Below are 24,395 nucleotides of genomic sequence, written 5' to 3'. Positions count from 1 at the left end.
GGAGCTCGGCTCTTTGCATAGGGAAAAACACCTTTCACGAAGAAATGCACAGAGACAATGGCAGTATGTGGTGTCCGTCATAGCTGAGCTGGGATCTGATCATCACCTGCTGGCTTTGGGGATGGCCACTTCATCACAAAGCAAACACAGAAGGCTTTCTGGTACTTCAATTCCATTCCTCTGTACTCACATCTGCACTGGGATCTTCTTGGTGACTGACATCAATAATCCAGTTTTGAAGAGCTTGTATTACACAACACATATATGCATGCATCCATCTATCCACACACACATGCACCTAGCCATCCACGCACACATGCATCCATCCCTCTCCCATCTGTCTACCCATCCATGTGTCTATCCACACTTCCATGCACCCATGGATCCATCTCTCATCCATCTATTCATGTACCCATGCTTCTATCCACACGTCCATCTATCTACATACTCGTGCATCCATTTACACATCTATCCATACACCCATATACCCACCCATCCGTCCACACATCTTGCACCCATGCATCCATCCATGCACCCATGCACCCAACCATGTAGCCATGCATCTATCCACACATCAATCCATGCATAAATTCAAGCATCCATCCATGCATCCATATACCCATGCAGCCACATATCCATCCATGCAGCCATGGACCCATGCATCTATCCACACCTCAGTCCATTCATGCATCCCTCCATCCATGCATACATCCATTCATCCGTACACCCATGCATGGGTGTGGACGGATGGGTGGGTATATGGGTGTATGGATAGATGTGTAAATGGATGCACGAGTATGTAGATAGATGGACGTGTGGATAGAAGCATGGGTACATGAATAGATGGATGAGAGATGGATCCATGGGTGCATGGAAGTGTGGATAGACACATGGATGGGTAGACAGATGGGAGAGGGATGGATGCATGTGTGCATGGATGGCTAGGTGCATGTGTGTGTGGATAGACGGATGCATGCATATATGTGTTGTGTAATACAAGCTCTTCAAAACTGGATTATTGATGTCAGTCACCAAGAAGATCCCAGTGCAGATGTGAGTACAGAGGAATGGAATTGAAGTACCAGAAAGCCTTCTGTGTTTGCTTTGTGATGAAGTGGCCATCCCCAAAGCCAGCAGGTGATGATCAGATCCCAGCTCAGCTATGACGGACACCATGTACTGCCATTGTCTCTGTGCATTTCTTCGTGAAAGGTGTTTTTCCCTATGCAAAGAATCTACTGTATTAGGATACCTCTTTGACACCTCTCGCATGCCCAGTTGGTGTCTCAGGAATAAGTTTTATATCTGAGTCTATCTTGGGAAAAACTTGCACATCTGCATGCATGGCCCTCCTGGCTGTGGGTGGGACGAGGTCACACCACACTCATGGGTCTGCGAAGCAGAGGTTTTGGTGCTATTTTGCCTACAAATTGAGTCTTTTTTCAATTAAACTAAAAATATGTGAAAATGACCCCGAATCCTCTCCCCGGATTTCTGAGTACGGGAAGACTCCTGCTGTCCAGGAGGAGCTGCTTGCTTTTTAGCACAGCTCTGCACATGTCTTCCCAGGGGCCAAGTCCCCTTGATGAGGTGCAGCAATCCCAGCCAAGAGGTCTGTGTGTCCCATGTGACTGGATATATAGTGCCACCTACCCGGCCCTGGGCCTGTGACCCTGGCAGGACCCACCTCTGCCCTTTCTCCAGAATGAGGACAGCTTTGTTGTCCTAACAGGAGCCATGGCAGCTGGGGTCCTGTCACGCAAGCCCACTTCTCATTGGATCTTTTCCTCTGGTGTCCTGAAGGTAGCAACAGGCCTCGAGGACTCTCCAGGGACTTCCACTTCCACTGCCTGGATATGATCACAGAGGTGCTGCACACACTGTGCATTTCAGAGGACAGCATCAGTCCTCTTGTGGCCAGGCCCTCGTGGCTCCCTCCCATGTGCCCGATGTCATCTGGCCACCCGACATGCATACCTCATTTAGTCCTTGTGACCCTGCATGGCTGTACACGTGAATTAGAGGAGAGGAAGCTGAGCCTCAGAGACACTCGAGTAACTCAGAGGCAGAGCTAGTCAGGTGCTGGGTGTTTCTGTTCAAAGCTGGCCCTGGAATTCCCAGTCGGAGAGCCAAGGACAAGGCCCAGAGGGGTCATTTCCAGCCAGGTCTTGTAAGGGTGGCAGGTAAGATGCATTCATTTGACTGTAAGCTACAAGAAATGGCTTAAACAGGGCTGGGGATTTAGCTTGGTGGTGCCACCGCCTGCCTCGCAAGCACAAGGTCCCAAGTTTGATCCCCAGTAACAAAACAAAACAAACAAAAAAAGAAATGGCTTAACCAACAAGGAAGTTTTATTATCTGCTGTCACAAAAAACATGCAAATAAAGTGATTCCAAGGTGATTAGTTCAGTTTCTGCCCATCATCAAGGACTTATGTACTTCACTCCTTTCTACTCTGCCATTATGACCGCAAGGTGACTGCAGCTGCTCCAGTCATCACATCCAGACTCCCACAGCACCAGGCAAGAGAAAGCTGGTTTCTGTGTTCATTTCTCTTCATAAGAAATCCCTTCCCAGAAGGGCCTCTATCCAGGTGTCGGCCACCACCCCATGTCGTGCCTAAGCTGGTCACTGGTGAAGGGAACAAGCTTGTCATGCATGGCCTTGAGCAGTCCCCGGCCCGAGGACAGGAAGTGGCTCAGTACGGTGGTCACGGCTTTCGCATAAGCACACCCCTGCCTCACACAGCTCATAGCTGGGGTGCATTTGCAGGGTGCTTCATGCCTTCTTTGCACTGAGCACCGCATTCCTGACATTTGTCACCTTCTGCTGTGGCTTCCTCGCTGGCCTCACTGGGCTTGGTCCAAGTGTCCGGTGTGTAGGAGTCTGTTGTGGATGCAGCCCCGCACTCCTGGCTGCTCTCCTCTCAGCTTGCTGGCCCCCGATGGCAGCAAGGACAGCTTTTGTCTTTGGAAGCCTCGTGCCGGGGCTCCACTGATGTGCGCCGTGTGCACTACAGGAGGGTACATGGGTCGCAGCGCTGTGCCTATGAGGAGCTGTGTTCTCTTTTCCCGCCCGGCGTCAGCCACATCCTGTCTGAAGACGTTTGTGGGGCATCTTTCATCATCCCGCCCGGACCAGGAAGCACTGAATATTTCTCTTTAATGCTGCAAACCAGATCACCGTGTACATGGCGCCCCGTGGAGTCCTTGCTGAGTTCTGTCACTCCCTGAGTCACCAGGAAACCCAAAACTGTGATTGATGAACCTTACGACTAACCACGCCGCCTCCCCTGCACAGTCCCTCGGAAATGCGTGTGAAATCCCTCTCGGGCTTTTGTTAAACCGTACCTTTGGAGTCTGGGCCTGTGGGGACAGTTCCCTTTGCTTGGGGAGCACATGCATTCCCAGATGAGCAGTGGAGCCAGGGGCCAGGCCCGTGTCTGCCTCTCCTGTGTCTGCCTCTTGCTGGTTGTGTGACCCGGGGTGCGTTGCTGTCCCTCTCCGGTCTGGTCTTCCCACCTGTAAAGTAAGGAGGGACAGAGCCCATCACTAAGTGACCTCCTGTGCCTCCAGCGTCCTCCTGCCTCCTCTTGACCTCACAGGTGGCCACAAAGTCGCCTGTTTCTCGCAGCCTATGCTTGTTACCCGGGGCTGCTCCAGATCTCGGGCCACCGCAGCTTGGCCCCGTCATGAAGTCTTAGAGGGTCTCGGGGTCTGTGGTCAGGGAACACCTGCTTCCTGGTCCCTGCTGTGGCTCTAGGGCACAGGGCTGGTCTTGAGTGGCCGGACAAGGGCTGTTTCCCAGTTCCTCACTGGCTATTGGCCCAAGATCCCCCATCCCCTATTCCTGCCCTGTGAGCCTCTGCAGAGTGGCTTTGCCACAGCCAGCGAGACAGAAGTGAGCATCGTGGACCGTGTGGTCTCAGAGCTGCTCAGGGAGGGAGTTGTCTGGCCACCAGGCCTGGTGGGGTCCTCAGGGCTGTCCTGGCCACTGCTGGCCGCCAACCTCTGCTTCCCCAGCTGCCTTGCCGTTGGGTGCTCCAGGCAGAGCTTAGCTTGGCCAATTTGACGTCACCAGGGCGTCTGCACAGAGCCAGGACAGATGGCCATTGGAGAGCACGGGATGACACTGACTCTGGCGACCTAAGTCCCATCTTCCTGAAGAGTTCGGTACGGACTCGTGTGTTTAACGGGAAGTTGATTAGAGCCCAGTGTTGACTAGTTCGAAAACATGGCCAGCCTTTTCTTCATTCCCGCTTGGCCATCTTGTATTTTTAGCACATCCATTGTCATTGAAGAGTAATCACTAACCTCATAACTGTGAGTCCTCACAAATTGAAATAGCATCTGGAAACACTCTGACTTTTTTTTAACCTGAAGGGGATACTACAGAGATTTCTCTGTATTATCAGTATGGAGGTTAAAGCATTGACCCGACTCTAAGTTGCACAGTTGAAAGCCAAGATCAACCACCCTGTGTCTGAGAATGTGTATTGTAGGGTCCTTTTTAGCTCTTGACACAACGTCGCCCTGGCCCTCCTCCACGGTAACCATCCCATTGCAGCTGCAGTGAGGTTTACTCTGACGTCCGTCACTGGCTTCCCTAACTGTCCCCCGGGTGCTGCAAGCTTCCCACTGCCCTGTTCCCCTCCCTGCACGCTCAGCACCATCCCCACTGAACTGTGAGGAGCTCGGCCTCCTCTATGGAGCCTGCAGTTGTCAACCACTGCTGTCTGGCCCTGGTCCATGGGCAGCTGCTGCTGTTTGTCCTGCCCCACAAGTGACAGGAGTGGCCCACAGTGGCCCACAGACGCTCCCCGAGCACCTGGCCAGGCTCTGGGCTCCTGACGCTGTGCTGCCCACCACCTGCGTGCTGGAGGCTTTGGCCTCTGCGCCGACACAGCCCCTCACGCTGTACCTCCACTCTGTCAGCCTGTCCCACACTGCAGTGGCCCCAGCCACGGGACTGTGGTCTCTGTGTCCCCTGGTCTGGCCCTTCCTCCTCCCTTCTTCCTGTTTGTTAGTGACCTCGTGAATTTTTCCAGAGAGCCCGTCCCTTCCACCCTGCCCACCCCCTCAGTGCTGCGGCTTCCAGCCAGACTCCCCTCAGCCTGCCTTTGGCTGCTGGTGCCCGAGGTCCAAGCTGGGCACTTGGGCTGTCCTCACCTCCCCAGCACCCAGGGTGCATGGCCAGTAGCTGCTCGCCTGGCTCTGAGAGTCTGAGTAAAGCGATGGGTGCTGGCGTACGCTGTGGGGCAGCTGAGAGGGGCACAGTGTGTGCCACCCTCTGGGCCCTCTGCCATTGGAAGTCGCCGCGTGAGGTACTCAGACCTGAAACAGAAGGACCAGCACAGCCAGTGTGACGGGCCTTGTGCACAAGATCCCAGGTGGGTGGGGAAATGCGGGCCAGGAGGGAGCGTTCTTCCCAGGCCTGTGGGGTCTGGTAAGGGTCTCGGGGACCTCTGGAGCAGGGCGGGAGAGGAAGTGAATTGGGAACAGTATTTGATTAAGCTGAATATGTCGGTCCTTTTGTTACCACAACTGGCCATGTGGACTCTTTGTGTCTGTCTTGGGGAAACCAGATGTTTGAGTTATTTCATATTGTTTTCTTCAAGTTTGAGCTGATTGTCTCTAATCGCACCCTTGCGAGCAAGTCTTCTGTAATAGAGGTCTATTAATATGCTTTCTATTTTTTGCTGTTCTCACTATTATAGTTTTTTTTCCCCTCCAATAAAGTTCAGTCTTTTTCAGGGAGGAAAATGAAGAGCTTCCTAGTTATCCTAATAATTATTTTCCATAAAATCTGAGAGCGTAGGATGTCCTTTTGAATTTTTTGTGAAGAGTTCAAATTTCTCTCCTTTTTCCCTTGACCATACCCTGGTGTCCCCAGCTGGCCGGCTCTGCATCCCTGGAAGGGAAGGGACAGCTGAGGTTCACCTCGGGACGCTGGAGCCCGCATCACAACTGCACCCAGGTGGCCACTGCCAATGACACCACGCTCCGTGGCTGGGACACGCGCAGCATGAGGTCAGTGACCCTCAGCCCTGCTTCCCCCTGCCCCTTCCCTAAGGGGACTCGGACAGCGCAGAGGGGATTGAGAGCCAGACACACCTGGGGGCACGTGGTGTGTCTGTCTTCCTCTGACCTGTGGGAAACCATCTTCACCCCAACACTCTCGTACACCCGTTGCGTGCAGGCCTTGTGCCTCCAGTGGACCGCGTGCTGCTGTGACGCTGTCCCCGAGTCGGCTCCAGCCAGGGTTTAACGATGCTCATGAGTGACACGGTGACAAGGACACTCCATCTCCACATGAGTCAGGTGGCACTTGCAGTCCCCCCGGCGAAGTCTTCCTCACGGAGTTGTCCTTGACCGTTTCCGGGCTTTCAAGAGACATACCTGCGGGGTAATCATATTTTGTCACTTAAGTAATTATCTGCAACCACCACAGTTCTAATGGAACAAACAAGAGCTATTTTTCTGTTCCAGTTGTGATTTTGATAGGCACAGGAGTGATGGTGGGATGTCTGTTGCTATGGCGACGGGCACCCGCACAAGCTTTTTAAAGATGCAGTTTATCCCCTCAGCACACCATAATTGATCACTGAGCCGAAGAGACGGATATCATGCAATAACTCGCATTGCTTCCCGGGTGGGGGCTTACCTGTAAATCTAGTTCCGAGGCCCCTCTGAAAACCCAGGGGCTAATAAATAAACAGTCACCAGTCCTGAGCCCATGCAGCTCTGAACAAAGTGGGGATCAGCTTCCCTGTGTTGCTGGCAGCCGAGCAGTGCAGACCACGGTGCTATCCCTCACAGGCCTAGGTCTCCTTGTCCTGTGGTCCTGTCTCCTGGCCTCACTGCTCTTTGAAGGATGTAATAAGAAAGCCTCAGACCGACCGACAGGCAGAAAACAGGTGCATGCGGTGATCATTGGTAGCATCCTGTGGTGACCTCTTTCGCCAGGTGACCTGGGACAAGACGCTGACTCCCGCAGTATGTGGGGCTGCAGGAGGGAGAGGCCTTGCCCCTCTGCCCTTTCTCTGTGACAGCGGTTGTCACCTAGCCAGGATGCCTGGGGTGTTTTGTGCAGACGGTGTTAGGGGTTTGTGTCAGAGCAGGCAGCTGACCTTCCGGTAGTAATCGTCGCATGTACGACTGCCCATCCAGTGGGCAGAATGTGCCTCAGCTTAATTTCATACCTTTTGCTTGTTTCCCTTGAGATATATTCAAGTTTAGGGGTCTCTTATTTTAGGGAAAAAAGTATTAAAGCATTGAAAAGGTAGAGGCTGTAAAAGCCAGTCCCAGATTTAAATGTCTTCGGGGAGGGAGGTCCAGCACGGGAAGATGACAGGGTCAGCTCATCTGGGCTGGAGAGTAGGCCCCACGTGGCTTCTGACCCAGGAGAGACGTCACGAGGCCTGGAGCTCCCCGGAGCCAGGATGGCACGCAAGTGAGGGATGGCAGGCGATGCTTGGGCTCCACCTGGGTGAGAGGCAGGCAGGCCAGTGTGAGGCCCAGCCCGGTGTCCCCGCTGTCCCGGCTCCCCTGGTGAGCCGCCCCTGTGCGGGGCACACGGCCCCAGAAGGAGCCGCCATGGGCAGGGTATTCTGATCTCAGGCTCCGTGAAGGGCGGCCAAGCAGGGGATCTGGCCCCACATTAGATATGTGTGAGTATGTGCATGCTTGTATGTGTGCACGTAAGCATGTCTGTGCCCTCTTACGCATGTGTGTATGTGTGTGCGTGTGTGTGGATGGAAGCACATGCACCTAAATCACCCTGTGGCTCATTTCAAACTCCTCTCCCGAAGCTCACCCCAGGCCCTCCAGCGGCTGCACCTTGAGGGCTGTGGACAGCTGAACCCCAAACCCAGTGCTGACAGCGCCACCGTCTCCTTGGTTTTCGTAGCCTTTCCAGCTTTGTCTCTGTCTCTCCTCCCGATACCGCAGTGCACTCTGTTCTGGCTCCTTCCCTGGTTTTCTTCCTTTCCCTTTCTGATTTCGCCACACCCTTCCACAGCCCATTGCTGTCCTTCCAGAGAAGCCTGTCCCAGCTCCTGTGGCAGTTACGTCCCTCTCACTCTCAAGACACAGGTCACATTCTGACTGCAGCAAGCTGGCGCCACTTCCGCAACTTGCCCAGGGTTCTGCTGTGTTCCTGGGACACTAGAGCCACCTTACTGCTGCAGAGGCTTCTGGCTCTACACCACATCCCCAGCCTGCCGTGCAGGGGAGGAGTGGGGAGGGGACCCAGGCGCCCACACTGGGCACAGCCCTGAGAGAAGGAGCCATGCCCGGCATGTAACTCAGGCGCCATGCTGTTTTTTCTCCCTCCCCAGCCAGATCTACTGTATCGAGAACGCCCACGGACAGCTGGTGCGCGACCTCGACTTCAATCCTAACAAGCAGTACTACTTAGCAAGCTGTGGGGACGACTGCAAGGTGAAGTTCTGGGACACCCGGAATGTCACGGAGCCTGTCAGGACCCTGGAGGAGCACTCCCACTGGTACAGTGACTCGTCTGCGTGCACATTAGGGAAGCAGGGATTATGTAATTTATTTTGCTAATTACTTTACCATTTGGAAAGGCACAAACCAGCTTCGTTTGTGCTGCTGTGAATCATTCAATCAACCCAGTTTTATTTTTCCTAAAGAAACACTAATTCCGAATCCGAATGTGATTTATAAGCACAGGAAAAGAAGAGAAACATTAGATTCTGTTTTCTCTTGAAACAGTGCCGGTTCAAGTATGCAAAAATAAATGTGCACAGATGTTCACGCAGCATTGTTTGCAGTGCCTGAAAACTGGAAGCAGCCCAAATGTCCATCACTAGGGGATAGGTTTGAGTAAATTAGGTGACATCCACGCCGTGGAGATGCTGCTGCTGTCAGGAAGAGTGAGGGGTGCTAGTGTACAGATGAATGTGGGAGGACACCCGGAACCATTCATTCCTCCAGAATATCATCTCAATATTTACCCTACACTGGGTACTTTTGCTAAGTGAGTAAAAGGACCATGCTGTAGAATAGCGCATAAGGGATGCGTCCTTTTCTGTGTTATAAGGTGCATGTGTGCGTGTGAGTGTGTTCACGCAGGTACATGGTGGGGAAGCCCAGAAGAGGAGGAGCCAGCTCTCATGGTTCCCTCTGGTGGGCAGGGGCACTGCACAGCGGCCTGCTCCCTCTGTGGCCCCAAGGACCCATGGGCAGAGAACGGATGTGTGGCCCCCTGCCCACAGGGCCTGCTGTAGCCTTGGCATGGCCAGGAGGCTGGGCTTGGCAGGCTCCTGGGCCTGAGGCTGTGGTGCCAGCCTGAGCCAGCGTCCCCTGGCGAGACACTGAGGTACTGTGGGACTTTCCTCGGTGCTCCAGTTGTTGCTCATCTCTGTGCTTTCCTGTGAGAGCAGCTTTGTCTGGGATTCTGGAGCGGCCATCTGGAGTGCCGAGTGGTGGTTCCCCGTCCTCTGCCTTATGAGCTGACATTTAGTCCTTCATATCTGCTTGCTGGCACCCAGGAGAGTATTGTAGGGCAACACACAGTTGGCCTCGTGCCCGCTGCAGAATCCCTGACACCAGCCCTGACATGTGGCTGGAGACCCGCTGCCCCGAGTCCACCCAGTCTGTCAGGGTCACCTCCTGCCGACCATCCCAACAGCCTCCGTGCCCTTGCAGGGTGTGGAGCGTCCGCTACAACCACTCCCATGACCAGCTGGTGCTCACCGGCAGCAGCGACAGCAGGGTTATCCTGTCCAACATGGTGTCCATCTCCTCGGAGCCCTTTGGCCACCTGGTGGATGACGACGACGTCAGTGACCAGGAGGAGCACCATGCAGAGGAGAAGTAAGGGCCCCACAGCAGACGCAGTGTCCCTGGTCCCTGGGTGTCTGTTAGAGGGCTCCTGTGGGTAGGGGACATCCCCTTCTGTGCTGCAGTCGGGGCGGGTCGTGGGCCCAGAGCTCCTGCAGGGGGCGCACAAGACCCCCTGGCCCAGAGACCCTCCCAGGGCAGCCTCGGCCACCCTTGTGTGGTGCTCACAGCTGTCTCCCTTGGGTGGCAGGAGTAAGGAGCCGCTGCAGGACAATGTCATCGCGACCTATGAGGAGCATGAGGACAGTGTGTATGCCGTTGACTGGTCCTCGGCTGACCCGTGGCTGTTTGCATCCCTGAGTTACGACGGGAGGCTGGTCATCAACAGGGTTCCCAGGGCGCTCAAGTACCACATCCTGCTCTAGCTCTTTCTGCGGCGTCCCCGTCAGTACCCGGGCACAGCCTCAGCTCTGCAGCCATGGAGGTGATTCCTTTGCAGATCTGTCCCTCTCCATAGTCTAACAGCAGCTCCGTGGGTGACTTGGACCAGCCCCTGCCCACGGGCCCTGCTCAGTGCCCACTCTGCCTCTCTTTCCCCACCATCCTGTGCCCCATGCTAACTCGTCTTTTTCCTGAGATTACAAAGGAAATAAAGTGAGCAGAACCTCTGTAGGCTCCGGCTCCGTCTTTGAGGGCCTCGGCCCTCCCTCCTGTGGGCTCACCTGTCCCCACATGGACAGAACACGGTGACTCAGCGCCGTCTCCATGGCGCCGTCCCAGGTAGGGCCTGGAGCCTGGGAGTGGGGCTGTGTTGGGGCCGGGTCTGCCTGTGGTGCAGCTCTTGCTCGGCTCCGGCCTCCCCTAGCTTCTGTGCATTGTCCTGGGTTGTGTCAGGCTCTCTGCTGTCCCGGGGGTCAGGACTGGGCCAGATCCTCGGAGGCCACCACCACATACACTCACGCTGCCATCGGCCCTCTCCTCTGGAGCTCTGGCCCTGCACGCACAGCTGTGTCCACAGCTCTTTCTGTGAGTCCCACTTGCCTAGTGCCCAGCCCACCCAGATAAGCTGTCAGGGCTATGGATGTGGATACCCACCTGGCCAGGTGTCCAGCAGGTGCTGCTTCTCCACTTGATGCCTCAGTTTCCCTGCCTGTAATGGGAGCTGGCAGGGCCCCGACAGCTCTACGGCTGATGCTCCTTTCACCACCTCTGTCTGAAACCCCAAGTTGTCATCCCTCTGGTGCTGCCCCTCCTGGGACAGGAGAGAAAGGCTGCAGGTGTCCCCTTCGATTTGTCAGAGAGGAAGGGAACACTCACTCATCCAGCAAGGGGTGTGATAAACCTGTCTCTGAGAGTGCTGGGGATCAAACCAGGGCCTTGGGGCACTACACCCCCAGCCCCGAAGTAGATTCACAACCCGCTGCTGACTTTCAGATATGGGACACAGTGTTGTCCTTGCCCTTCATGGACAGTGTCCCTGCTTCGAGGACTGGGAGGCCATGTGGCCAGTGGCTTTGTGCAGGTTATAGCTCCAGGCCAGCCGCAGTGCCATGTCTGCCATGGGATGCATCTCCTGCGGCTCACTTGAGGTGACAAGGAGACAGAAGCTGGGTGAGGACATAGCTCACGTGGTGTCCTGTGTGCCGAATTCCCAGCATGCCCAGGTGAGACCCCGAGCTAAGCTCCTGTACCTCCTCTGTGCGGGGCTGGCCAGGGCAGCCAGGGCCTTATGAAAGAGTGTCCTCTTCCGAGCACCACAGCCCTGGTGCAGGCAAAACTCAGTGGTGACATTAGCCCATGTTACTGGGACCTGGGAAGGAGAAGTCTCATGGGCTGGCCTGACCCGGGTGCCTGGTCTCCGACTGAGCAGCACAAGGACCATCAGCCACAAGGTTGGGATCAAACAGGCAAAGGTCACTGTGATGTGCTTGTGTGGACCCCCGACTTGTCCCCCATCCCACGTCTGAGAACCCCACTATCCTGGCTGTGTCTGCTCCGCCTGGGTACAGGGCTGTTGGAGCCTGGGAACTGAGTGACTCCAGTGTGGTGAGCCTGCAGAAGACCCCAGTGCCCCACCTCTCCCTCTAAAGTGCCGATCTTGTTTGTCCTTTGCCTTCAACCTTGCTGGGCCAGGTTCTTCCCATGTGCAGGAAAACCCCATTGGTTGTGAGGCTACAGGGGGCCCCGTGGCATCTACACCAGTACTAAGGACGGGAAGTCGCTCCAGGGTGTCCTCGTCAGCCCCAAGCAAGGGGCATCTGTGTTCCTGGCTCTGGGCCCACCAGCATGTGGCCCAGGGCCCCTTCTGGCCCTGCCAGCAAAGGTGTGTGGCCTGTGGTCTCTATGCATCTGGTGAGAGCTCCCTCCCCAGGGGAAGGTGTGGTACCCAGCCAAGCACCCCATCAGCAAATCTCCTGCTCAGCCTGGGCTCTGTGTCACAGTCCTGGCCCAGCCTGGCCACCTCCTCCAGCTCCAACCTGCCCTGCACCTGCAGCCTGGTCACCCTCCTGCTGGTGTCACTTCACCAGGCCTGTACCCCCGCTCTGCACCTTGAGCCCCTGTCTCCTGAAGGCCACATCTCAGAGGCTGTCACACCAGCTGCCTGACCCCTTCCAACTCTATCCATGAACAAAGGGAACTTGAGCTACAGGCCACAGACCCTGCCTGAGATTCCCAAGTCCCAGAGCTCAAAGCATGGGACTTGTTCATCAGCAGAATGGGTTCTGCTCAGGCTACTGAGTGTGAATGTCCTCGCCCTCTGTGAGAAGCAGCCACAGTGTGAGCCCAGAGCAACCCTGAGCCACTGTCACAGGACTGAGTGAGTTGACACATGGTCGCTCCCAGATCCAGAAGGTGCTGATTCCCAGAGCCCCTCCAGCATCCATCCCTGCTGCCTGCAGTCACCAGAGCACGGCCTCTGCATGGGCCCTGGGGTCATTGCTCTCTCTTGTACCCCTCACCTTCCCTGGCCTCTGCAGCCTGGGCCAGGAACTCGTCATGCCTTCCCGAACATTCCTTCTGTCACTCAACCCACCCTCTTCCTCTGCGGCTCACACCTGGATGCTGAACAGCATTCGGGGCTCTGTGTGTGGTTTGCTACCTTGGGGAGTCACAGCCATTCCCACAAATGCCTGTAGAACTGTTATAAGGACCTGTCATCCCAGAACTCTGGGAGGCTGAGACAGGAGGATCACAACCCCGAGCCTGGTTTGGTGCTTAAGCAAAATTGAGTCTCAAAATAAAAAATTAAAAGGGCTGGGAATGTAACTCAATGGGAAGCCCTGGGTTCAGACCCCAGTACCACCGAAAACAAAACAAAACAATAAAACAGAGACAGGCTCATCCTTGTTTGGTAGGAGGACCCAGGCCTGGTGCTGGGAGTGGACACAGCAAGAGGGGTCTGTCTCCGGGGTCCAAATGGACCCTCTTTGAAGTGGGGAGTTGGGTCTGGGAACTAAGGCACAGGGTGGGTGCACTTTCTCACTGTGTGCTCTGTTCCTTCTGGGGTGTTTTCCTAGTTGACTCTTCTTGTCTTTCTTGCCTCAGTTTACATTCACAGGAGCCTTCCTTGACCACTGATCAAAAGCAGATCTTCCATGTTATTCTGTCTCCTGTTTCCCACCCTAGAACGTAGCAGTTAGAGAGGTAAACGTTAATGTTATAGCTCATTCTCCCACCAGACCATAAATGTCATGAGGACAGGAAGCTTGTCCTCTCTATTCATCATTGTACCCTTGGCATCTGGTTCAGGGCCTGCATGGCACATGGGTACTCAAAAGCTGTATTGGGTAGATGGATGGAAGGTGGGTAGATGTGCATGGGTTGTTAAAGGTGTGAAGGGGGTGGATGGATGGATGGACAGAAGGATAGGTGGATGGGTGAATGGATAGGTGGATAGGTGAATGATTATATTCATGGATGCATGGATGGATGGGTGGGTGGATATGTGGATGGATGGGTGGATGGGTAAGTGGATGGATAGATGGACAAGCAGATGGATAGATTCATGAATGCATGGATGGGTATGTGGATGGATGGGTGGGTGATTACATGGATGGATGGATGGATGGGTGAAAGGATGGATAAGTGGTGGGTAAGTGGATGGATAGATGGACAAGTGGATGGAAAGATTCATGATGGGTGTGTGAATGGATGGGTAAGTGATTGCAGAGATGGATGGATGATGATGGATGGGTGGATGGATGGATTGGTGAAAGGATGGATAAGTGGTGGGTAAGTGGATGGATAGATGGACAAGTGGATGGAAAGATTCTTGATGGGTGTGTGAATGGATGGGTAAGTGATTGCAGAGATGGATGGATGATGATGGATGGGTGGATGGATGGATGGGTGAAAGGATGGATAAGTGATGGGTAAGTGGATGGATAGATGGACAAGTGGATAGAAAGATTCATGATGGGTGTGTGAATGGATGGGTAGGTGATTCCAAAGATGGATGGATGATGGTTGATGGATGATGGATGGATGGATGATGGAAGGGTGGATGGATGATGGATGGGTGGATGGATGGATGGATGATGGATAGATGAGAGATGGATGGTGGGTAGGTGTTGACAGGCTGGGCAAGTGAGATGGATGGCCAGCTACATGTAAATAAATTTGAGAAATTTCTGAGCCAAATTTAAAAATTAAAAAACTAAAAACTATCAATGAAATGAAATAAGCCACAGTTCAGTGAGTCAATTGCAAAGCCCAGATCTTCTGTTGCCCATGGCTAAGCTCTGTGGAGCTGTAGGTGGAGCATTCTGCAGCACGAAGACCTCTCCAATTACTTGAGATTCTTGGAGGTACAGTGCAGGTGGCTGATGTGCTGGCACGTGTCTCAGAGTGTCAGGCCTGTAGACACTATCAGACCTTTCCTCTTGAGGCCAAAAGAGGGACCAGCAAGCCCAGGACATTTCTAGAGCTGGGTTCTCCCTTTCTGTAGTGCTTGCAGAAATCTATGGAAAACTCCAGGAAATAACCCAAAGCCCATCATCTATCTTCAGATAAAGTACTTGACGCTAGATGAATGGATGGATAATTGTAGGACTGCCTGCAACCTGAGCTCTTGTGAAATATGTGAAAAATGGAAGCTTAATTACTTTGAAACATTGAAAGCCATAAACTGGGCTATTTAAAAACAAGAGCCTTGTTAAGATATTTTGTGCTGCAAATGGAGACTTGCAGATAGAAAGTGGTACTAGAAGGCTATTTCCTAAGAATTGACAGAGAACCCCCAAAACACAAGTGCCCCTAGGGGCTACACAGGGCCACAGAGCCCATCTCCAGGCCTGCAGTTAGAGCGGCCTGTGCTTCCTGTCTGGGGAGCTGGGGATGAGGACCTCCTGTTTCCTGGGCTTGGCGTCCTAAGGGGACCTAGCCCACACCCCATGAATCTGTGGTGTGACCCCACCTGCATTACCATGGGCATCCCCATTTGTGGGCCATAACAGACACATGTGCTGGCCCTGCAGGGTCTCTTCCATGCCGCATCTCTTCTCTTCTTCCTCTGCCTGCAACCACTGTACTGTTGTCCCTGGGGCCACTTGGGCCTCTTCCTGACTGCACCTCCAATCCAGCTGTGCTGCCTTTTGCACCCTACTTGGGAGGAAAGAGCCCTGTTTCCTGTGGGACGGATGGTGGCAGAGGACACTGGCTCTCTGTCTGGTGCTTGGACCAAGCAACTCTGTGCAGTGCCTGTGCAGCCCCAGCTCACTCAAGTCACAGTTAAACACTACCTTTTCGGCCTGGGAGTCAAGGCCCTCAGGGAGCTTCCATCACCCCAGCTTTGTGCCCTTGACCTGCCACCTTCAGTGCGGGGATGGGGGCTTGACCTCAGCCTGCCCTTGTTAGGAGAGAGTTAGGCATGGAAAGGAATTGGTAAATTGGTAATCCTGCGACCTGGCTGTGTGACCCAGAGCGAATCGATCAAACACACATTACTTGAGCTGTCATCTTGCTGTGTCCACAAAGGAGGAGGGCATGGGGTGGTGTGTCCCTGCCTGCAGCCTGTGGTTCTCAGCCTCCTGTCCCAACCAGAGGCCAGCAGGGGGGATAGAGCTTCGTGTCTTTGTGCTGATTCCAGTGAGGACCCAGGGGAGGTGGCTGAGCAGGTCTGTATGGGGCCCCACAGGGAGAGGAGCTGGACCCCCTTTCCAAGGTTTCTGTGAGTATCAGGGAGTAGCAGCCTAGGAGGGTGAGCCCAGGCTGACTTGTGGGGTCTGTGTTTCCTTTTGTTCTTAAAACGTTTGTTGGGCAGAGATGGTGGAATTGCGTACATCAGGGCTTCCCATAAAGCAGAAAGGTGTTCGCTGCGTATCTAGCAGCCACGTGCCCACCTCAACCTGTGCCCTCTGTGACCTGGCCACTGGCTGGGGATGCCCGATGCTGCACAGTTGGGGCAGGATGTGAGATCTGGGTGACCCCAGCGGGGAGACCCTGCCTGGGCCACGCCTTGCTTGACCTGGTGGCTGATTTGTCTAGGAGGAAGTGGCAGTCTTGTGACAGCTTTGCCCTGTGCTGCTGGCTGACCTCCACTCTGCCTTTGTGGAGTAACCTCGGGGTTTGACTGGAGTTCTTCCTTCTGTCTGTGAGGACAGAGGTGGGTGCCATGTCACAGTGCTGCCCCAAGACAGCCCCGCCCTGAACTGTGCAGGTCCAGAACAGAGGCGCTGCTAGTGGAGGGGACAGCTTGAGGTGACTCAGCAGGGACAGTTTGTTCACTCCAGCAGGCTGGCTTTGGGATGGACTGGGCTGGGCTGGGCTGTGCTGGCCGGCGGGCAGTGGGGATGGCGAGTTAGGGCCTGTAGGGGGATAGGCAAGAGAATCCCTGGCCTTCATCCGTGGGCAAAGCCAAGCCACCTGAGGTGAGCACCCCAGAAGGGCGGGCATCTGGGGAGAGGAGGACCATCTCCCAGCCATGCTTCTCCCAGGACCCTCCGACTCAGTTTCCTGAAGAAGCTCATAGTACATTGGTTCTGATGGGCAGCTCCTTGATGGGCTGGAACCAGCCCTCTTAAAGTCAGGGTCTTCTTAGGAGGTGGCAGCCTGGGGACCTTAGGCCCAGATCTTGTCCCCGCAAGTGAAACCACAATCCCGTTCTGCCTACCACAGGGGCTTTGCCCCGTTGAAGGAGAAGCACATGTGGTAATGGCCTGTTGTGGGGCCCACATGGCCAGATGCACCCTGGCTCTGGCCCCCCGGACACTGGTGAGGCCTGGTCAGGGACTTGAGGGACAGAAGATGAAAGGACCCGGGCATCCTGCCTTCCAGCACTGTGATACATCCCGTACAAGGCGCCTCCATGCCCTGCCCAGGTGCTGCCACAGGCCGGGGCCCTCAGGAGGAGCTGCTGTTGGTCTGCTCTGCCACAGCCGTGGGCCACAGCTGAGGGCTTCTGCAGAGACAGGCATGAGGTCACCAGGTGGGTTGAACCAGCCCAGGCCGCAGCTGTCACCTGCACGGAGCCACCACAGGCCCCATGGCAGCAGCTCTCAGAGGACGGGATGCCCGGAGCCCTCCCCATCACAGCTACTGCAGATTAACGCCACCTGCCAGGCCACTGCCCATGGATCATGTGCGGAACGCCTGTCACCGTGTGTGATTTAAGACCAGGCATGGCCCATCTGTCTTTGTTCCTCTTGCGCACGCCTGGCAGTTCCCGGGTGCGATGCTTGCTGAGCAGTGGCCTTGGGGTGGAGCGTGCCCTTCACCACAAATCTGCACAGAGGCCTCAGGCAGCCAAGGTCATCACAGCCAGTGCTCCCTCCCCTGCCGGCTGGAATGGTGTTCCGGCTTCTCCTCCGCCCAGTGTCTCTGTAGCTCTGTAAATGCACTGGCCCATACGCGGAGCAGGGGCAGTGCCCACTGTGGTCCCCTCAGCCCCTGGGGACTGAGACACTCACGCCCACTTGTCTGGGTGGGGGGCTGTGTGAAAACAGCCAGGTGATGCTGAGGTTTGTAGCAGTTGGCGCCTGGCCCTTTCTATGCAGCGACGGTTGAGGTCGGTGGTGAGTGCAGCCAGGCTTGCACTGTGCCTGGATGCTATTCGGGCTGTGATGGCTTGGATGAGACTTCACTAAAGTGAGCTTTGGTTCCCCCCAGGTAAACTAGAGGGTGTGCAGCACAGCACTGTGCTCACTCCTCCGTGTGGCTGTGCTAACAGTGAGGAAGCCAGTGTGCACAGCTACCTGGCACTCAGCAACCAGCCCATACCTGGGCTGGGCACAGACCCTCTGAGGCAGGGATGGGCAGGCTGGTCGGGAACAGCTGCCTCTGTCCACCCTGCTGGGTCTTGCCCACCGCAACTGGAGGAGCAAGGCTCCCAGTCCACCCTTGCCTAGCCAGGAAGCCTGTGCTCTAGAGGGAAGGAGGGAGCTACGCTGCCAACAGGCCCGCCTTGCCATGAGCAGGAGAGGGGCCCTGTGGGAGGCTGTAATGGAGGGACGGGGAGTTCAAAGTGAGCCAAGAAGCCCAGGCCCTGGGGCGGGAGCCTTGGTGTGCTGTGTGCATGAACCTGTGCCTATGCTTTTTTTAGTTAATGGATTTTATTTTTAAAACCATTTCCTGTTTGTAGAAAAGCTGAGCAGCAAGTAGACAGCTCCTATATACTGTGGCCTTGCCCCAAAACTTCCCTGTTAATACTTCCAATTAGCGCGGATGAGTCAATATGGATATGTTGTTATTAAGGAAAGACCACAGTTCACATTGGGCTCATTCTTGACATTTTTATTTTGTTTGGTTTGGTTTTTTGAGACAGGGTCTTTACGTAGTCCAGTGTAGGCCTCATACTCATGGCAGTCCTCCTGCCTCAGCTTCCCAAGTACTGGGATTACGAGTGTCCACTACCATGTCCAGCATTCACTCTTGGCATTGTGCATCCTGTAGGTTTCGACAATGTGCAGCAACATGCACCCCTCACTCCCGGGTCACACAGAGAAGCTTCCCTGCCTGGGGAGACCCCTGTGCTTTGGCTGTTTTTCCCTCCCTGCCCCAACCCCATGAAAATACCTGATCCCTGTACTGTCTGCAGTTTGCCTTCCAGAGAGTGGTAGGGCTGGGATCCTGCAGTGTGCAGCCTTTTCACACTGGCTTCTTTCAGCTAATCTGCATTGCATGTTCCTGCATGGATCACCAGGGCCTGACAGCTCCTTTCTCCCGAGTGCTGCCTGGTACCCATGTGCGCAGGGGCCAGAACTGGTTCTCTCACCTCCAGAGGACATGTGAAAAACACACGTGCTCTGAGATGCCTTCTGTCCCTGTTGTCCAGCTGGACAGACACGAGGACCCCTCAGGACCAGGTGCATATGGTAGACACGGAGGCCGGCCAGCATCTGCCTCCATCACTCAGGCACAGTGGACCTTGGTGGGCACCCAACCCCGGTCCCCCTGAGCAGCCTGGCTGTCCATCTGCTACTGGATGTTGCCTTTCTGAGCCATGGGCACCTGCTTGTCGCTGACAGAACTTTCCCCCGAACTGTGTCCTCTGCCCCTGACTCCCAGGGCTCCTGGGGAGATGGAGATTCAGGCAGCATTGCCCCTTGGCCACACCCAGAGTGGCCCACCCCTGCTTGGCTTGCTCATAGCTCTTCCATCTGCTCCCTCCGGTGCCCCTGCTACACCTTCCTCTGTCCTGCTCAGAGCAGTCTTGCCAACCTTGTGACCACCATAAGCCCTGCAGGTGGCCGGGCCCCTTTCACCTGTAAGAACTTTGGACTCCAGGTCCCCTGCTCAGCCTGCTTCGGTGCCCTGCTTTTGTTCCTCCCTGATGGGGTCTTGCTGAGCTATCCTAAGCTCAGCACTGTCCCTGCCCCTAGGACTAACCTTGGCAGAACATGCAAGGGGTCCGGGGGTCAGGCTGGTCCAGGTACAGTCGAGAGGCTGCACTGTGCTATTAGTTTTCACTATAGATTTCTGAGCAGTTTACAGAAAAGTTGAGGAGAAAATACAGATTCCATTTCCCTATCTCTGGTCTCAGTGACAGCTTGCGCTTGTGTGGAATGTTGTTGAAACTGATGATCAACACCAGGCATCGCTGTTGACCAAAACCTGTGGCCCCCATCAGGGCCTGTGCAGCCTCCGTGGAGTGACGAATGCACAAGCCACCTATACATTGTTGTGTGTCCTTCGGAAGGCCTCCCCGCCTGGAGACCCAGGCCACCTTGGCACAGCCTGCCCTGTGATGTCAGCCTCTTCCGTTACAGGGCTTTGGGTCGGGTCTGCACCCTACATTTCCTGCTTCCTGCTTTCTTCGACTCTCAGGGCACCCCTGACAGGCAGCCCTGAGCTGGGGAGAACTTCCGAGGTTTGGGGGTCAACTAGAATCAGATACTGGAAGCAGGCAGAACCAGCAGCAACAGTCTGCTTGTCCCTAAGCCTTGGTGACTTCTAGTGTTCTGCTGCTGTGTGCTTGGGAACTTCCAGTGCACTGGGTGGGCACCAGGGTGAATATTGGGGTAGATATTGTGCAGGGACTGGGTGGCTGGGGCTCTCTGGATCAGGGAGGACCAGGCTTCTTGTGGGGGGGCAGAAGCTGAACTGTGTTCCCCTTCTCCCCCATGGTGTTGTTCCCTGGCTCACAGCCTCAACTGCAGTCAGTGGAACATGATGAGGAGGACACTTCTCTGTGGGGCAGTTAGGATGGATTTCTCCAGAGTCCCTTGCATCTCTGCTTTAGCTCACACCCCCAGCGGGTGTCTGGGGTCAGGAGCCACCTCCTCTAGCTGGCCCCGGCCAGCCCATTGTTAGCTTCCCGGAAATGCATGGCCGCAGAGCCCCAGTCTGCCCTGGGGCTGCTGCAGCTTGTCCCTGAGTGCCTTCATCAGGGCGGTAGGGGCTGCATACACTTTCAGTGAGGATGCAGGCCACGCCTCCCATCAGACATCATCGAAGCCTGGTTCTGGGGGCCCTGTCCACAGCCCTGTGTGGGGGAACGTGTGGTCTCTGTGCAGGGTCCTGGGCCATAATAGGTCAACAGTGCAGCCCCAAGGAGATGTTCCCGCAGCTCCACATCGAGGGCGCCACTTGCTGCAGGTGGGTGACAGTGTCCCCAAGATACCCCTGGCCCTCCACAGGCTTTTTGACTGGAAGTGTCTTTTTTTTTCTCAAAGCAGGAATAAGAAACAGAATATTTATCATCATCTCCCAGCAACAGCACCAACACCTGAATAAAGAACTCGTCAGTTTTTCCTGCTCAGCGGCTGGTTTATCTTAAACTGTCGAAGTTGATAGCCCAATCCACTTTTTGATGTAACTATGATGGTTTTAGGAGATTTAGACATGATTTTTTATAGCACGAGAAAGAAAAATAGAACTGAATATATGATAATGATGAATCCTTCGACTTTTGTGACTCAAATTGCTTCCAGGCATGAGTTATTGCATAATAATTCATGCCCTGTTGTGTCTTACCGCTTAATAAGCGTATGGAAAGCGGGCGTGTGGAATTGCTGTTATGTTGTCACATTGCTGCCATCCCTCGTCCTGTGCGGAGGTGGGCAGAGCCACAGCCCCTGTTTTATAAAATGATCATGGACCGGCAGGCCCAGGCCCAGGGGAGAAAGCACTTCGGCATCAACTTCTTCCTCCAAAGGAAGGGATTTTACATGCTGGTGTGGCCTTGGCCTGTCTCTGTGACTCTCAGCCTTCCTGGGTCTGTGTCAGGCTTAGTCCTGGATGTGCACATTAGAGCCAGCAGCACTGCTCAGGGGCAAAGATCCGTTCATGCTTGCCCGGGTGTCCCCTAGACTGCTTAGTAGGCAGGGGTCCCCTAGGGCAATCAGTTTCACGTGGTTTGGCCCAGTGTCTCCCAGCTCCCTTTTTTATGGTACTGGACATTGAACCCAGGGCCTCTGCACTGAGCTCCATCCCCAGCCATTTTTGTTTTTTATTTTGAGACTGGGTCTCCCTAAGTCACTGAGTTGCCCAGGCGGGGCTCTGGAACTTGGGGTCCTCCTTCCTCAGCTTCTTAGAGTGCTGGGAATTCAGGCAAGCACCACTGCACCTGGCTTTGCTGTCCTTCCTTTACCATGGTTTTGCTCCCGTGGCTCATCTGCTTACTAGACCACAGAGCCTGCAGACAGACGTCACTGTGGAGCACGTGCCCAGATAGTCATAGGGAGCCACAGAGTGAAATCAAAGCTCTGAGTCTGTGAGCCTGTGGTCCTTATTGGCAGTGCACGCCGGGCAGTTGCAGCCATTGACTCTTCACTCAAAGAGATTTCTCCAGATGGTTTCTCTAGGCAGCCTGAGCAGCCCATCACAGAGCCTGTTTAGGGACGTGCTTGTGGGTCGCGTGGATGTGTGCACACGTAGCTGCTGTGCACTGCTCAGGGACACAGTAAGCCCCGGTCTCAGAGGGAGGAAGAGGGTTGAGGACAGCATGGCAGCCGAGCAGCCCCTCGGGTGGAGAGCTCACACACAGCGCTCAGCGGCCGGTCCTGTCCCTCTCCCTCCCTCTGCACAGGTGACACAGCTAGTGTCGCTTTTCCTCTCTGCACCTCCGAGACCTTGTGTGCAAACTCAAGAAGCCATCTAGGACCCAATGGGCCTTCCAACTGGGCTGGTTCCAGCCCAGCCAGCTGCTCAGACATCTCAACCTCTCCTGGGGCACAGCTGCCCAACCTCCTGCCAGTTCCTGTGCATATTCAGCTCCGAATCCTCAGTGCTTCACCCAGTGCCCAGCCACGGCTGCTCATCGGCGTCGTTACAGAGTAAACAGGCAGACAAATCCCAAGCAGGGCTGGCTCTTAGGCAAAGAGGAAAGCGTGGAATTAGATTTAAGTACTAAACCTCAAGGTGCCGCAGGTACATTGAGCAGGGACATTGTTCATGCCACCGGGCACAGCAATGCAGGATTGGGGGCTGCTTGTATAGTGGACTAGAGTACCCAAGCCAGCAGGAACAAGGGATCCATGGAGTTTTGCCCTCAAAATGTGGCCCTGATCCTGCTCGAGGGGAAATCCACCAAGGGAACCTAACAGGATATCTGCAGCTCTCTGTCTTTCTGACATCGAGCTAAGTGCTCCATCCTGCTGAGAGGAATAAAACCTGTGTGCCCTTCATGTCTTCACATCCTAAACGCTGTTAATGTGCTCCCCCCTTGCAATACATAGGAGCCAGGTGTGATCAGACTGCAGCACGGTGAAAGTGAGTGACGCCTTTGTTTAAACTTGGGCACGGGGGCAGGCTCATTAAAGGGAGGGATTTAACACGCTTAGCAGACTAAAAGAGCACAAAGCACATCATGGTTCCAGAGAGGATGCATTGCTATGTGGCATGGAATCCGTCCCCAGGCACTGGAAAGCAGTGATTTGATTGGTGTCAGGCCAATCTGGGGAGGCACGGGGATGTGTCCTGAGCCTCCCCGAGGCTCCCGAGGCAGCTGGGCTTGGGCAGAGGGGCCAGGTGCCTTCCACGTTCTGGAGAGCCACCCTCTGGTCTTGCCCTTCTGACTTGAGACCAGGGCCCCAGCCGGTGCCGACAGAGTTGACACATGGACCTTAAAGATGAGACTCCCCTGCTTCCTCCCACGCCCATCTCCATTTTACAAAATCCTCATCCTTATTGGTCCCTTTATAAGCCCAAGACACATGTCTTGTTGTGGTGATGTCTTGTGGCTCCATCTGGAGCCTGCTCTGAGAGGCGGTCACAAAAGTGGAGAAAAATGGGACCAGAAGGATAGAGAGAGAGAGAGAGAGAGAGAGAGAGAGAGAGATCCACTTGCCATTGTCCAATTCCTCTGGGTGTGTTTTTCCGTCACTATCAGGAGGGTCACATCTGCCCCCCACCTACTGGGCACCAGGAGAGCTGCTCGCTGCTGGTGTAGATGGGCCTGTAGAGTTGGGATTTGTATTTGCTGTTGGTGTCACTGTGGTGAGAATTCTCATTCTCTGTGCCTCAGTTTCCTTGTCTGTAAAATGGATACAGAAGTGTCCACTTCCATGAGGTCCTTCTGGCTGCTCAGTGCCTGCCCAAGAGCCAGGGTGGCAAGGGTACAGAGCTGTGCTGCTTCACTATGCTTTTACAGCTCTCTGCTGTCACCGCTGTGCCTGGGGCAGAGCCATCCCTGTCGCACACAAAACTAACATTGCCCGGAGCCCGCTGCAGGTGCCTTCTGCCGTACACTGTGGGACAGCTGCCTGGAGTTTCTGATGCCAGATGCCGTAAAGGTGGCCCTGATTGGATTCCCAGGAGGCCAAGTGTGTGACAGTCTCCCTGTCTCAAGAGCAGGGCTTGCTTCCAGATCAAAGATGCCTGGCCTCTCCCTCTACTTGTAGTGTGATGGGTTTGTTGTGTTGTGTAGTTGTACACGCTGGCATATAAATTTGCATATAACAACTGCTTCCTCCTGGGTGCAGGCTGATGGAGTGAGGACTCCCCTCCACCTTGTCCTGGGGAAGTGTCTCCCACTTCTGTCCATGGGGCCAAACCACCTGCCTCCTCTCTTTGCACTCTCCGCTATGGTCTTTTGGGGACTGCTGACGTCCTTGGGGACCTTGGTTAAGGAGTCAAGTTGGTGCCGCCTTCCTGAAGCAGAGCTCAGCACAGGGGTAACATCAGCACCAGTCACCAGGCACTTGGGCCGCT

At 54.9% G+C, this 24,395-nt stretch overlaps 1 protein-coding gene and 1 long non-coding RNA gene across 4 annotated transcripts in view; one reads left to right on the top strand and one right to left on the bottom strand.

Moving 5' to 3' along the window:
• Eipr1 (EARP complex and GARP complex interacting protein 1) overlaps positions 1-10,474 on the top strand; it is a 91,116-nt gene extending 80,642 nt beyond the window's left edge. For all 3 annotated transcript variants that reach the window (XM_087199619.1, XM_021247223.2, XM_004868337.4), the window contains 4 exons: positions 5,893-6,029; positions 8,339-8,506; positions 9,672-9,839; positions 10,057-10,474. In XM_087199619.1, coding sequence (XP_087055745.1) covers positions 5,893-6,029; positions 8,339-8,506; positions 9,672-9,839; positions 10,057-10,231 — 648 coding nt within the window. In that variant the 3' untranslated portion in view covers positions 10,232-10,474. The remainder of the gene's footprint in view (positions 1-5,892; positions 6,030-8,338; positions 8,507-9,671; positions 9,840-10,056) is intronic.
• Positions 10,475-13,129: 2,655 nt separating this feature from the next.
• LOC110346386 (uncharacterized) lies at positions 13,130-16,365 on the bottom strand. Its single transcript, XR_015446734.1, has 2 exons — positions 15,232-16,365; positions 13,130-13,429 (listed from the first exon to the last, which is right to left on the bottom strand). It is a non-coding gene; the product is annotated as an uncharacterized LOC110346386 (long non-coding RNA).
• Positions 16,366-24,395: the final 8,030 nt, after the last annotated feature.

Source organism: Heterocephalus glaber, unplaced genomic scaffold, assembly GCF_053883595.1.
Source record: "Heterocephalus glaber isolate CG9 unplaced genomic scaffold, H.glaber_assembly_v1.0 deba00001724, whole genome shotgun sequence".
Lineage (NCBI taxonomy): Eukaryota > Metazoa > Chordata > Mammalia > Rodentia > Bathyergidae > Heterocephalus > Heterocephalus glaber.
The sequence above is the reverse complement of the archived record's forward strand: the minus strand, read 5'-3'. Positions and strand labels throughout refer to the sequence as shown.